Source organism: Crotalus tigris, unplaced genomic scaffold, assembly GCF_016545835.1.
Source record: "Crotalus tigris isolate CLP2741 ecotype Arizona unplaced genomic scaffold, ASM1654583v1 scf7180000024167.7108832, whole genome shotgun sequence".
In the NCBI taxonomy this organism is placed as follows: domain Eukaryota; kingdom Metazoa; phylum Chordata; class Lepidosauria; order Squamata; family Viperidae; genus Crotalus; species Crotalus tigris.
The window spans coordinates 1,201,930-1,217,800 of record NW_024100417.1 but is presented as its reverse complement, the minus strand read 5'-3'; the positions used below and the strand labels follow the sequence as shown (position 1 = coordinate 1,217,800).

General features: G+C 34.1%; 1 protein-coding gene across 3 annotated transcripts in view; it reads left to right on the top strand.

The window, feature by feature from the left end:
- Positions 1-15,871, top strand: part of MAPK14 (mitogen-activated protein kinase 14) — a 39,179-nt gene that overhangs the window by 17,692 nt on the left and 5,616 nt on the right. For 2 of the 3 annotated variants that reach the window (XM_039323283.1, XM_039323284.1), the window contains exons 5-10: positions 343-372; positions 788-835; positions 1,226-1,340; positions 2,624-2,695; positions 8,574-8,653; positions 13,495-13,573. In XM_039323283.1, the coding sequence (XP_039179217.1) occupies positions 343-372; positions 788-835; positions 1,226-1,340; positions 2,624-2,695; positions 8,574-8,653; positions 13,495-13,573 (424 nt within the window). Of the gene's footprint in view, positions 1-342; positions 373-787; positions 836-1,225; positions 1,341-2,623; positions 2,696-8,573; positions 8,654-12,256; positions 12,337-13,494; positions 13,574-15,871 lie in introns of all 3 variants that reach the window. The other variant, XM_039323282.1, reaches the window with a different exon arrangement.

Here is a 15,871-nt window from a genome sequence, read left to right as displayed (position 1 = left end):
CAAAGTGCCAGACATTCCCTTAAAATTTGTTGGTGTTGATAAGATTATCTAATTGCTCAAATTCCAAGGCACTTTGCACATGGATATTTTGAATCAAGATGTAACAAGAAATGATTAAAGAATGAAAATCTTACATTACGTTATTGTTGTTCATGTAGGCATTTTTAAAAATTTCTAGTTGCAAATATTTGCTTTCCTATGGAAAGAAGCTCAGAGCAGGCCAGAAAAAGTACAATTACTAAATCATGAATGCTGTATTAAATGGCATAGGAAAAACATATTTTATCATAAATAAATTGAAAATAATGCCCTAAATCTAATATTAAAACTTTTATCTTTTAGTATATCCATTCTGCTGATATAATACACCGAGTAAGTATTATTGAATTACTAAAGCATACAGTATTTATAGTATATAGTATAGTTCTCCTAGAAGACAAAATATTGAAATTTTATAAATGAAAATAATTAAACATATCCATATAAAGGAAGACATTATACATCCAGCCTTGTTACCGTGTTGATTCTATGCACCTTTCTCACTTATTTTCTCTGATAGTGCAGTATGTCTTTGATAATTTTTTATAGTAAATGCAGTATTGTTTGTAAATGGCTTATTTTAATGGATAATGTCATATATTTTTGTATAACATTTGTTGCTGTTAATACAATATAGTACAGGTTGTAGAAATTATTACAAATAAGATGTGACTGTATTTAATTGCTTGGTTTTGAACAGCTATTTTAATATGGCGGAGCTGATTCTCTTTTTCTCTTTTTATTTTAGGATTTAAAACCTAGTAACCTAGCTGTGAATGAAGACTGTGAGTTGAAGGTAACTTAGAATTAGTATACCATCTTGTTTATGGAAAGTAAGCATGTCTAATCTTATAGGTCAAGACCATGATAGTGAAGTATAGGTACATATGTATATATGTCCATAATGTTCTTTTGGAGTATAATTCAATCATTCTTGAATCATGTTAATATGATATAGTGTTACTATTGTTGTGCTTACACTGTCTCATATGTATTATAAATACTTGATATCTGTTGTATTTTAAAATTTTCATTTCTTTCTGTCAGCTTAATCTCGGACTTCTCCCTGGTATAGCTTGTTAGAAAAGAAGTGTGCTTCTGTCTCACCTTTTTTTTTTTTTTTGCTTCTCTTGCTCACATTCTTTTTTAATTCTGTCAATATTAGTCTGTTTTTCTTGTTTTACAGATTTTGGATTTTGGGTTGGCACGGCATACAGATGATGAAATGACAGGATATGTAGCGACCAGGTGGTACAGAGCTCCTGAGATCATGCTGAACTGGATGCATTACAATCAAACAGGTATGAGGTTTCATTACCCTAAACTCTTACTAAGAATCAAATAGCACGGGTTGTGCTCCATAATACAGTTGTCCAGATCCAACCTAATAAACAGTGTATAATTCTTACAGTATAATTCGGTTATTTTTGGAACTATTTAACAGTTCTTCACCCAAACTTACCAATTCTTATATATTACAGTATATTTGCAAGATGTTTTATGTTCCCATGCTAGTTAATTCTTTTAGTATTAGATACTTATTGCAGTTGTTTCATACCATACATTACCACCACTGTATTCCATTTTGAGGTGAATAGATATTATGCAAAGCCCAGGAAAGGAGTAAGAAGTCGTAAGCAAAAGAAATTAAAAGCAGGATACAGAAGAAAAGAAAAGGAAGATAAAATTTAGTTCACACCCACAGTATTTACTATACATTTCTGGACTATATACTATTTCAAACAGTCTTTTGTTCTGTAAACTTACTGACTGGCTTTGAGGAATTCTTCAGCCTTTATCCAACCATCATTTTCTTAAACTTGCTCTTCCTTTCAACTTATTAATTCTTTCTTCAAGTATTGGTTTTGTAATCTGACACATTTTGTAATCTGACATATTACCAGACTACTTCCATATACATTTTTGTACCATTTACTCAGATTTATATTCTATCCAGGGTTTATCATCACCTTTTCATTCTTGACCCTCTCTCTTCTTGTTTTGCCACATGCACTTCTTATTCCCATTACATTAAATAAAATGAAAAATTATTTCCTCTGACAAACCCTTCTCATTCCATATTAAGAACCATGCAAAGTCCTGCTGTTGTACACAGCTTATGTTTTCAGAATGCTCTGAGTTTCCAGAACTCATGTCTGATTTTTTTTATTATTGCCATAATCAAAAGTCATAATGTTACATTCAGCTTAATTAATAGTTTTCATAGTATTATTTTTGTACCCATATAGTATAGTCTAAATGGTACCAGTTCATACTTTCTGATATATGTTTTATAACTTTCATTCATAATTAAACTTACACAAATACTTCTCTCTATGTGTGTGTGTGTCTTTCTTTCCCCCACCTCTCCCTCCCTCTCTTTGTGTGTCTGTGTGTGTGTCTGTGTATATTGGATCATCTTCATTAATCCCATCACTTTCTTTTAGTTTTACAACATTAGTTTTCTTTTTCATTAATTCTTAACAACCACATGCAGATTGTATGGATTTTTTTAGCAGTAGAATATTTCTGTTGAGATTTGTAACTATTAATTTCCTTTTAACTTGATTTGTTTTATCCTCAGTTGATATTTGGTCAGTTGGATGCATTATGGCTGAACTTTTGACTGGAAGAACACTGTTCCCTGGTACAGACCGTATCCTTTAGAAGCATCTATAAGTAAAATAAAACAACAGGTTGAACTGGGAAGGACATATTAATTAATATGAAGCTATGATATTGAATTCCTTCTTGTACAAATTATTGCAGAGCTATTTTGTCAATCTTGATTTAGGAAAATTACTTCATTCTCTTTTAAAGAAAGCTTTTTTTTGTATGTATTCGAAATGAATTGTTGTGGCCTGGTATTTAACTGTGGCTCAGAATACAAAATGCATTATTGCCATAGAAATTAATCATTAAGAACATCCAGTTACATTAAGAAAAATACATATGTATGGGAATATTTGTTAGGAAGGTAACAGTGTTCCATGTGCCTCAGCAGTATAAAGTCATGCTGGCTACATGATCATGGAAATGTCTTTGAACAATGCTGGCTCCCTCAGCTAAGAAATGGAGATGAGCACAGCCCCCTAGAATCAGACACGACTAGATAGGGGAATCCTATACCTTTACCTTTAGGGGAATATTATGTGAATAACAATATAATGCTTATGTCAACTTTACAATGAACCTGGCTGAAGCCATCTTGCTTGTTCTAGGTTGCCACAAGAAAGGGAGGGGGTGCCAAGGTAGGAACCAAGGTCATTCCATCAGATAGCTTAGTGGGTTGGGCATTTAGTTAGAAAGTCTGCCAAATTATTCTATGGGAGAATGTAGCTGATTGCATAGCACTGGGATGGGAAGTTTGACTTTGTAATAGTGTAACTCTTTGGAGGGAATTTCAGACTTGGCTTCACTTTTGATCATGCCGATATTTTGTAACAATAAACATGTTCTTTGAGGAAACCTCTAGCCTCGGAGTTGTGATTTTGTTGGTTTTAGAATCGGAACCATGATAGCTTATACTGAATATTGTTCTTTGGATATTCTTCAAATACTAAAATATACACTTTGCTTTTTAGTTAAATAAAAGCATAGTCCTCTTTAGTCTTAATGTTTCAAAAATAATGTCTTCCTAAAGAGAATACTAGGCTTCTCAAATTTTAATTATATCCCATTAATTCAGAGATAAAATGGGTTTATCTATTACTTGGTATTCGGTCTCTCTTTCATTTCTTCTGTTTTAATGCCCTTCAAGTATAAAAAAAAGTAGAAAGCATTTATTTTTATTTTGAAGACTTACATTAAAAACATCTTAGTAGCTAAGTATATTTTTATATAATATGTGTTCTATTTTTTGTGCCTTTTTTGTAGTATAAAGACACACACTATACTATCAGTATGTATTTTTCTTGAATAAGCTGCAACAAGGGTGAATAGGGAATGGTACCAGTTCTTTCAATTCCCTGTTTTTTCGGGGAATTATATGGACATCTTAAAGATGCATATGACACACACTTAGCACGGTAAGAATGCTATGGCCATCACCATAAATAAATGCAGTGAGAATCCATAATTTGTAAGAAACTTTTATTGCCTAGCTTTTAAGGCCTGATTCGCAGGTACAGTTAACCCTCTGAGGCCTTTTGAAGTCTGTTTAATGGATGTGGCTGTTTTAAATTTATATGATCATCAAAGCACCAGTTCTCTATGTTTTCTTTCTTTAAATTTAATTTATATTAGATTTTACTATTATATCATTTTATTAAAAAAAATTAAGTTGTGTAGATGCAGTTGGTTAATATTTGCTATACAAATCTGGATTACATGTTTCAAAAATTTAGAAGAAGATTGGGTACTTAAATTTAAGCATATTAATATGTTCAGTCAAAGTTTGTGTTGAGTAAAATCTAAGGTTATAAATTGATGGATAAACTTTAAATATTCCTTCTTCTACCCTGACCCCATTCAATGTAATATTTCAATTGTGAAGTTGTATTCTGGGAAGTGTGTGATTAATTTAGTTGAGGTGAACTTTTAAGCTGTGTTTGCACATTGTAGTAAACTCTTCTAACATATGATTTATTGAGCATAGTTATGGTGACCATAAACTGGGATTTACAAATTATTACGGTGGTTTCAAATGTCACACATTAAGCCCAAGTCATGCACACTTCAACATGTCTAAGTGTGATGTGTGAACTAGACCTGAATTTAAATTCTTCTTTTCTCATAAAGTATTACAAGGAAATTGTCTATATTGGCACATAATTTATATTATGAAAATATTCTAAGTTATTAAAACTTTTCAAAATATAATACTTTAAAAATATTATTTTGTCTTGGTATTTGCTTATTGATTACTCACTTTGGTTATAGATCAACAGTTTGCTTTATCTGAATAAGATATTTGGCTTTTACACAATTCATTGCTGATGATTTTGGCAAGCTTCAGTTGTGGGACTTCTCGGGCCTTAAAGATGAGTCTTACTGCTATTTGCATGTCTTTCTTTTAATAAACTTTGTTTTGGATAGATTCTTCTTATTTTATTTTTATTTCTGCTAATTACTTACTTAGGTGTCATAGAATTGGGACCTTGATGATTATATGGACAAATGCCGCCCATCTTTGCCTGACCGTAATTGGTAACTCTTTCAATGACATTTCAGTGACCACTTCATCTACTTTATCCATTGCCTTCTACTATTCTCAACCCTACCAAGGCTTTCCTAGTGCATTATCCATTCATAGTGAGTGTATGCTTCTTGGTTATTGTCTCAAGGAAACAGGACTAATTGATTGTTTTTCTTGCAGTCTGTCTTTCTCTTTCCCCAGTGTCCTATTTTCAAAGTTGTGGTAGTTTCCAGCATAAAATTGTTGCTTTAACTATTCCTCATTGCTTTGACATGTCTTAATCCTGAAGTAGGGACATTATGAAGATTTGTAAAGTTCTATTTTATATTTTATGTTCCATTAAGTCACACTCTTTGAGTCATATAAGACTGATTCACTTACTCTGTTTTTTTTTGGCTATTGTTGTTTTACCTTGCTGGTCATTAACTGTATAGTAATTAAATGAAAACCTTTCTCTTAAGTTTTCCTTTATCAATCATCATCTTGTCTAAGATTCTCATTGCCTCCCTCTCCAGGATTAATCTTCTGTTTCCTTCTTCAGCATGCTATTGTTCATCTATTCTTGAGCCTAAGAAAATAAAGATATCTGTCCCCTTATTTCTTTACCATCGTTTGTTAGTTTGCTAAGTATGTTAATTGATGTAACTTTTGTTGCTCTTCTGAGCATTCTTTATTCTGAGTAATAAAATGATACTATTTGTGTATCTCAAATTGTCCATGTTTTAAAATTCAGATTTGATTCTATCATGTCTTCCATTATTATAAAAGATTAATTGTAAAAACTAAACAGATATAGGGATAAAATGCACACTTTGTCTCTCCATTTGCTACCCAAACAAACCTGTTTCTTCTAACTTGATTTTTAACAATACCTTCTTGTTCATTGTAGCTGCTCCAAAGAAGAATAATCAGGTATTTTGAAACATTGGTTAGCTATATTATATTCCACATTGGTTAACTATGTTATATTCCACATTTTGCATAATAATAAAGAGTTTTACTGTTATCAATAGAGAAAGGTAAATATCTGTCCATTGTTTTTGTTGACCATCTTATGATACCTATTTGTTCATTCATCTCTCTGCCTTTTCTGAAATCTGATTATTCATTTATGTTTTTCTCCATGCATAACTGTATTCTTCCATATAAAAATGAAGTAACATTTCACTTGCCCCTCATGTTCATTTTGACAGCCTAATTTTTGCCTGGTTCCTGCTTCATATTTCAAGCTTCAGTACTATGCACCCTAGCAAAATAAAAAAACTTCTCTTTCAGTTCTGGTACCAACTGTGATTGACCTCTTCCGCCATTGATCTGATTATGTCCTTATAAAAGTTTGACATTATTTGCCAGTAATTTAGAGGGATGCCTTCTAAGAAATGGATTAGTGGAGTAGCACACCAATTATTTGGCATCCTGGTCTGTCTAAATGTTTCATTTATATCCATGTAGTTTTTATGTCAACAATACAGAAATGTTTTGTCATTGCCTTCTTCTAAGTGGTCAACTTCTTCCATACTTCAGAATCCAAGTTGTCTTCACTGCAGTTGTAGATTACTCTTATCTTTTCTTTTAATCTGACTGCAAAGGTGAGCCTATCGGCAATTGTGACATCATTTCCAGAATGTAATTAAGCCGTCTTACCATGTCAAAGTTATAATTCTGCATAAGAATTTTCTTCTGCAGCTGATCACAAATGATTCTTTTGATCAGTTACAAATAATACTATTTCAGTATTTTACTGCTTATACAAAATGTCCATCAGTTACTGACTTACATACCTTCAATTCTCTTAGAAATATGTATTGTACATAGGTAATGGAGAAAAATAATTTGAATACGATAAATAAAATAGTTTCGAGAACATGTAATATCTAACTTCATTTTTCAAATTATTTCTCAAATAATGTAAACCATTTAGCATTTATCCTAGAGGAAGCAAGATATTTAGATCACTTGGTTTTGTTTGTTTGATATTACACATACAGCATTTTATTGATAAGAATTAAAGCTTTGTATCTCTATGGCCAAATTTATTTATTTATTTATTAAATTTATATAAATTTAATAAATAAATAAGAATAATTTTATTTAGTAATGTAAATCACAACTTTTATAAGATAAAGTTCAAGAATATAAGATAAATTCAAGAAGCTGAAATTCTTCCTGTTTCAAATATCTATTGTCTTGACATTTATCTTACTAGTTTTGGATAATATATTTGTAATACAAATAATCCACTGGTTTGGGATAAACTGTCAACTGAGAGAGATCATTGAATTAGTGGGCAATAAGAAAAAAACATTCTATATTAAAAAAATGTTCTATATTAAATAATGATGCTGGAGAAGACTCCTGCGAGTCCCCTGGACTGCAAGGCGTTCAAACCGGTCAGTCCTAGAAGAAATCAATCCCGACTGCTCTTTAGAAGGCTAGATCGTGAAGTTGAAACTCAAATACTTTGGCCATCTAATGAAGGACTCAATGAAGAAGGCCCTAATGCTAGGAAAGATTGAGGGCAATAGAAGACGGGGATGACAGAGAATGAGGTGACTGGATGGAGTCACTGAAGCAGTAGGCGTGAACTTAAATGGACTCCAGAAGATGATAGAGGACAGGAAGGCCTGGAGGAACGTTGTCCATGGGGTCGCGATGGGTCGGACATGACTTCGCAATTAACAACAACATATTAAATAGTCTCAAAATGCTACTTAACATAGGCTTTAAAAGTAAATAATAATTACAATGAGTAACACCTCAGTTTTTGTATCTGACACTGAATCTTCATCTTGCTAATGACTTTGAGCTATGTACATTTAACTTAAAACCATTTCAGTCTTCAGTATATAGATTAGGTATTGCAAAAGTAAATTGCGTTAGGAAATGGTTTGAGGTGGGGGGAAAACTAAAATAACTTGGAAATACTTTGATGGCTAATAAAACTGCTTTACAGAACTCAGTGATTGCTTGATCTTTGAACTTCAGCTATACTCTTGTCATTTTTTTAATCCTTTAGACAAAAACCTAATTATGTCAGCTAGATTTGTATTCTACATTATGGCTATTGTATTCAAAACTATATATTACTTTCATGAACAGGAAAATAACAGCTTATAGAAAAAAGTCACACATTCATGAGACTGATTTCATGAAATTGCATTGCTTTGATGAGTGACCACCTCCATATGTTAATTCCAGTGCTCTTTATTACTTAGATATATTTGACTATAGAATTTCCAGGGGGCAGGGTAGCTATATTTGGGATATGTATTTATACATAGGAGGTATGCTAATTTTGCTTATAATTATTTGGTTGAACTTTTCCCCTTTTATTTTATTGGGCTGCTGCTTTTTCATTTTATTTGTCCCAGAATTTTCCTTTATGGTCCATTGTTAGATATTGATCAGTTGAAGCTCATTTTGAGACTCGTTGGAACCCCAGGCCCTGAGCTTTTGAAGAAAATCTCTTCAGAGTCTGTGAGTTTAAAATTTGATTGTAATGACTCCCTTATGTGGATTTCTTTTCTTTTCTTTGCTGTCATGAAAATTGTCTGGTTTTTTTTTTTTTTTTGGCTTTTTTCCTTCTTTCTTTATTTCTATAGGCATCTTGATGTTTCACTGTTCTTCCTCTGTATTGTTTTTCAGTTATCTAGTTCCTCATATTATTCATTTTTTGTTTCTCTGCAGGCTATATTAGGCTTAACTAAACATTAAATATACTTTATTATATGTTATTAGTACTGTATAGCCATTTTTATGCATGCTATTGAGAAACTATATGCAATACTGCACATGCAAACTCTAAAACGGGAATCCTTTTCTTTCTCCTATTTCCATGCATGCCCTACATTTGTTCAGGAAAATCTAGCTCTCTAGCTAGGAAGAATCTAGTTTTTGCACCATCAACCAAAATTTCTACCAATAAGCCATTGGACTTGATAACACAGTATACCCTCTCTATTAAATGGATTGTGCATTTTTTAGAGGTTGGTCTTTGTAACTTGTATTTGTATTGTCACAGACTTTAACAATCCATGAAATGAAGTACTTGAATTGCAGTTATTACTTGTTTCAGACCAACTTTCACACACCAAACTTGGGAGTGTTCTTCATGCATTTGCAAAATAATTCCTTGTTGGCATGACCTTTGCTGAAAAATCTGAATGTTACCTCATCTAACGGTGCTTCAGATTGCATAATCCATTTAGAGTAAAAAGCATGGAGTTATAAAATTGCTGTCTAATTATTCTAGTCTTTTTTGTAAGCAGAATTAAAGTACATATGCAGTATGTACTTTCTATATGTGTAGATTTTTAATATATGTGTAGATTTTTAATATAATTTAATTAATGAAATGGTAGGAATGAGTACATCAATGGTAGGAATGAGTACATTTTTAGAAAAAATGCATGTATCATTTGATCCAAAGTGTTTTCCTGAAATTAGGCTCATAAAAATTGAAAAATGTTTAATTCATGAGGTCTAGGAAGAATTAATAAAAGAGGAATGTATATGTGATGTTGATGTATAAAATAACTCTGATTTTTTAAAAAAAATTCTGAATGAACATAAAGGAAATACTGTAGACGGTAAAAAGAATAATGCTCAAGAACTTCAAGGGAGATGAGCGTTTAACAAATCTGAAATATAAATAAGTAAATACATTTACTATTTTAGCAGGTGAAAGTAAGACAGGTTCAGTAACTTTGTTTCAAGAAAACTATGCAGTCAAAATTCTAATCCTGGAGAGATTTAGAAGAACCTACCATATTTTCCGACGTATAAGACGATTCGGCGTATAAGACAACCCCCGACTTCGGAGCCGATTTGCATGCTTAGAAAGTCATCTTATATGCCGGAAACTACCGTATTTTCCAGCGTATAAGATGACTCGCCGTATAAGACGAGCCCTGAGTTCGGAGCCGATTTGCATGCTTTAGAAAGTCGTCTTATACGCCGGAAAATACGGTACTTATTGAGAAAAGGGAAAATAGCTGTGCTTCAGTTTGGTAAAAGGATGAAAACTAATTTTCCCTGTATGTTGTGTAATCTGAAAAGCATGTGCTTCAGTTTGGTAAAAGCATGAAAACTAATTTTCCCTGTATGTTATGTAATCAAAAATACTTGTCTTTGTGCTTGACAGCTTGGAAATCAGGGTCTACTTTTCAGGTAACAGGGTTTTTTCCCCTTACAGCTTCATTGATTGCAAGTGTCATATCAACTCCTTTATGCATGCTGAGTTTTGCTCTGCTAGTTGCCAACTCAAGGTCTCAGGAAACAGCATGCTGAATAGTTCAAAATGTTGTTAAAGAGCATAGCACACTGATAAATAGCAGCCTATTATCTGAAACATCTTTCAAATAAATAATTGAGATAAAAATTTTGGTTAGCCTAGTCCAGAGGTCTTGAAACTTGGCCCTTTTATGACTTGTGGACTTCAACTCCCAGAATTCCTCAGCCAGACACACTGGCTGAGGAATTCTGGGAGCTGAAGTCCACAAGTCATAAAAGGGCCAAATTTGAAGACCCCTGGCCTAGTCATTGGTTTCAATAACTAGTGTGACATACGGATCTGTAAAGGTAACGTTAACATATACAAAGTATAAGATTTATTAAATGTATAAGGGATTGATTTTCTGGGAATAAATAAATGATAATACTGAAGAGCAACATGTTCTCCGAACAATTAAAAATTCTGGCCCTCTAACCTGGAATCTGTGTTTCAGAGATAGGGAAGCCAATTTTTTCTGTAGCTCAACTGATCCTTGAGAATAGATGAGTCTTGCTGTTGTCGTCAGTATTAGTAACGTCTTAGAAGAATATCATGGTATTTTCCTATGCCTGGTTAAGACAAAGGATAATTTTTCCTCTTCATACTCACTTTTTATATGGCTAACGATATGAGATCTTGATTGTTAATTACTAGTTGCCTTAATTTGCATTACTTGTTAGTGTGGGACTTGGCAATATCAAGGCTAAGACCTTATTCTTTGGTTGATTTTCCCCCCAGAATTGTTCAGTTATACTAGTTGTCCAAAGGAGGAGAAAATAGAATCCCTATACTTTCCAACTGTTGCTTCAATTCCCTTTCTAATTAATTGCATCAAATAACAGCCTCTTGTCTATGCTTGTCTTATCTGGGAGAAAGCAAGTTGCCTGTCTCTTCCCATGTGACTTGCAGTTTGATAACAAAAATTCAGCAATGAGTGAGTAATAAAAAAGAAAAAGAAAACATGCTAATCTGACTTCTTGCAGATAAAGATATATATATATATATATATATCTGCCATAAAAGTTAAGGAATGGAGCTTCTGCCTAAAGGCAAAATATTTATTGGCTGTCTAAAATAATAACAACAACAACAACAACAATAATAATAATAATAATAATAATAATAATGAAGTTGGAAGGGACCTTGGAGGTCATCGAGTCCAACCCCCTGCTTAGGCAGGAAACCCTATACCATTTCAGACAAATGACTGTCAAATCTCTTCCTAAAAACTTCCAGTGTTGGAGCATTCACCACTTCTGGAGGCAGGTTGTTCCACTGGTTAATTGTTCTAACTGTCAGGAAGTTTCTCCTTAAAAAGATGATCTTTAAACAAAAATATGATAATAGTATATTTTCCTAGAGAAAGTTAATACTAGATTTTCAAAAGGATGATAAATTGTAGTACCATTCTGAAATTGAAAAATCTGGTTTCCCTTAGTTTAGTTCGGTATTTACAATATCATGCATTGGTTAAAAGCTCTTTTCTTTGTTCCCTATACAGGCAAGTTGTGATTTAGAATGAAATGTGGTATATGGAATTAAGTAGACTAATGTGTACTTTTTTTGCTAGTCACTTGTGCACACTTGCTTTAGTTGATACTAAATCAGATTTCCTTTATTCACTGACAAACTAGTATTTTTGTGCTTTCTAATATTGCATGTTTGGTTTGAAAGTTTATATCTATAGGAAAGTTTCTTAGATGCTGTACCCTCAAGGCATTCTATTATGTAGTAAAAGAGTGAAAGCTAATTTGAGCATTGACACTGTTGTTGAAATCGTAACAAAGCCCTTGACAAGGCATTTTAAGATATTAACCAGCTTCAGCAAATCATGCGTCTGACGGGGACACCCCCTGCATATCTCATTAACAGGATGCCCAGCCATGAGGTGAGATCTTAGGAGGATGTGCACATTGGTCTGCAGTTTAGAGCTTATTTTATTCACTTTGATATTTTTTAACTTTTCAAGGGCATCCAAAATTAAAGCATCATAAAGCGATTTATAGCAATCTACTCCAAATCTAAAAGTACTTACTTATCTGAGGATCTGGTTCCTCCACTTCTCTCCATGTAATTCTAACATTTCGTGTTCCAGTAGTAGGTACAGTTAAAACAAAATTATCTTTACAATGTATTTAAAGGATAATACATAGGGAACTGTCTATATTTTTAAAGGAAACAATTCTTTAGTGTGGATAATGGAAAAGATGTTTTTGATACTCACTATGTGATGATTATTAAGGCACTTTTAAGGAAGCTCATACTAGTAAGTTAATGCTTCAAGTAAAATCTTGTCCCAATCCACTAAAGTTTTAGTACTAGAAAACCAATAACAAATCTGTACAAATTGTAAAATATTAGAGAAAGGTGCTGTGAACAAGTATTTCCCAAAAACTTTCAAAAGCTGTACAGTACTTTATACCAACTGAGGTTTTCAAACTGTCTTCACAAGAAGCTTTACGTATAGGCAAGTTACTTAGTTCAGTGAAGATGTAACCAGAAGCAAATCTAAATTGATGTAAGTCACACATTTTTTTTCTATTCTTAGTACAATTGTATACCTCCCATTTAATTGGTAACCTTGTCCCGTGCAGATGTTACTCTGCTGCATTGGATCAGTGTTCAACCATCTAAGATGTGCCATTGCTATTTTCTAACATATCACAAATATTGCTTATGCAGTGCATAAGACCCAAATTCTAGCCTTTATTTATAGCAGCGGTCCTCATCCTTTGTGGCTTGGCGATCCAGCTGGGGAGGAGAGGGGAACTGGGCCACACAAGCAGCGGGCCAGCGTGCATGTGTCTACATGCACAGTTCATGCGGCCCAGTTTCAAATAGGCCATGGCCTGGTAGTGGCCCAGGGGTTGGGGGACCCCTTATTTATAGTATCATTATCATGCTGATTATGTAAATGAGAAGATAAAGGTAGATAGTGATTAAAATAACTAAAATCAGATGAAATCAAAGTAAAAAAAACAGGTCTACAAAAAAACTTGCAATAATGAAGAAACATAGTTTAATAATACGTTTTGTTTTCTTCCAGGCAAGAAATTACATACAGTCCTTGTCTTACATGCCGAAGATGAATTTTGAAAATGTATTTATTGGTGCAAATCCTCTAGGTAAGAATTAACAATAATTTCACCAGAGCAGAGGAATAGAAAATGCATGTACACCAAGTTTGTGAACACCATTTTGGCATGGCAGATAAAGTCTTTGAAGCAGTTTTTCACATACATAGTGAAGATGACTTTGGTTTCATTTTTATACAGTTATTCAGGCTTATTCATAACACTAAATCTCTCCCACTTCATTCCTTTTCTCATTTTTCACTGATACCCAGAACTTTAATGTAATTTACTGAATGCTTGTCTTTCAGATGATGATACCAGAAAATTTCTGTATAAAATTCCTTTCTGAATAGAATTCTGAAATTCAAGTTACACTAGTGCATTTTGTTCCATTTATTTTTGAATTTACTTTCTAGTGTCATTGATCTATTTTAATAATTTAAAAACAGATTCCGCACCTTGCCATAAAACCTGTCTCAAGGGGAGGTTTTTCCAACAAGTGCAACAAATTGTTTATTCATTAAAACATAACTCTCCATTCAAATGAAAAGTCAGGAGTATCGGGATGTTCTGTGGATAGAGAAGGTCCGTAGATAGTGACGGTTTCAATTGTAGCATTAAATAATTTGGAGGAAACGAGAATGAGACCAGTATATTAACTGAAAGTCCTAAGCCCAACCTATACTTTCTTAAATATATTTATTTTTCTTACAAACAAATGCCAAGTTGGTAATTTTATTATGGCTGAGGCAACCAACCTGATGTACATAATCAAGACCCGGGCCCAGAGGGCAGTATCCCTCTGGCTGAAATACGTCCTCCTAAGTTTTTAGTTTGGCATGGCTTGGGGAGGGGGGCAGTTTTGATCTGCAAAGTTCTAATGGCTTTTCAAGATTTTGTTGAACCACAGATAACCAAATAACCACAGTTCCTGTGCCTGAAGTTAGGCTCTAGGGAACAGTTGATTTGTTGCTGCTGTACCAGCTTACCTGCTAATCAGTGAGATCCCTACATAAGCTGCTATACTTTGTTACCAGTTAACAGTGGAGTCTTAAAGATTTAAAAGTCCTTGGAAATTTAATCCGGCCTACATCCAGTGTACAGTCTGGAGCAGCCCAATAGTTCATGAACTTCCTGGCTACCTCATTGATGCTGTCAACATTTGATCGCAGGTCCTGGAGTTGGGGCTATGGCTATGAAGGAACAGGCTGAAGTTCAGCCCTAGCAAAACCAAATTTGCCTGGTTCTGGGGACTTTTCATATGTATTTCTAAATGAGGCTGGAATTTCCCAGATGAAACTTAGGTGCAATTTGAAGGTCTTCTTGAATTCTTTCTATAGCTTCTGATCAAAGAAGCTGTTACCAGGAAGAAATTTGTACAGATTTATATTATGCAGCAATTGCACATGCTCCTGAAACTGGAAGGCTTTTTAAATAGCCATTAAGCCATGATTACCTCATGTTTGGACTACCACGGTGCACTCTATATGAGGTTGCCTTTGAAGACAATTCAGAAGGTTAGGTTGATTCAGAATGCACCATTATGAACAATTAAAGACATGCTATGGGATGCCCATGTAACACCTCTGCTTTGCAAGTTGCACTGGTTACCATTAGGTTCTAATTCAAGGTCCTAGTTATCCTACAAAACCCTATACAGCATATGGTCTCTAGTTGTTGGAGGAACCAGCTGTCTTCCTTTGTGTCTGCACATCCTGTTAGATCAGACAGACTCAGCATATTCCAGGTCTTATCCGTTAAACAATATGAACCAGGAAGCATGCTTTCTATTTTGCTGCACCTGGGCTCTGAAACAGCATCCTCCCAGGAATTTAAATGGCCCCAGCTCTTCTGTGGTTTACTTTATACAAACATTGAAGCCCTGGGTCTTTTCCTAGGCTTTGAGCTAGGATGGGATATGGACCCCCTCCAGGAGTGGGTTTTATGTTTATTCCACTAGGACAGTGGTTCTTAACCTGGGCGATATTGCCCCCCAGGGGACGATTTCATTTTTCAGGGGGGCGATGGAACGAAAAGGGGCGATGTGGGGGCGAAGGAACAAAAAGGGGGTGATATGGGGGCGATGGAGCGAGAAGTTTTGGGGACACTTTTGAGACTTTTTCGTACAGTGAATGGCTGTATATCTGTCGTACAAAAACATCAGATCGCTCGCTATTAGTGGATTGAATTGTGTCTCCAAATGTTCCTCCAGCTAGCTCCAGTACAGAACGCCGTACATATGTAAATACGCATTGCTTATCTTCATGCGTGTTGTGCAGTAGCAGTAGCCTCTACCCATACAGTAGCCTCTACCCATACAGTGGCGCGCCATTAGCCAGAATATGGGAG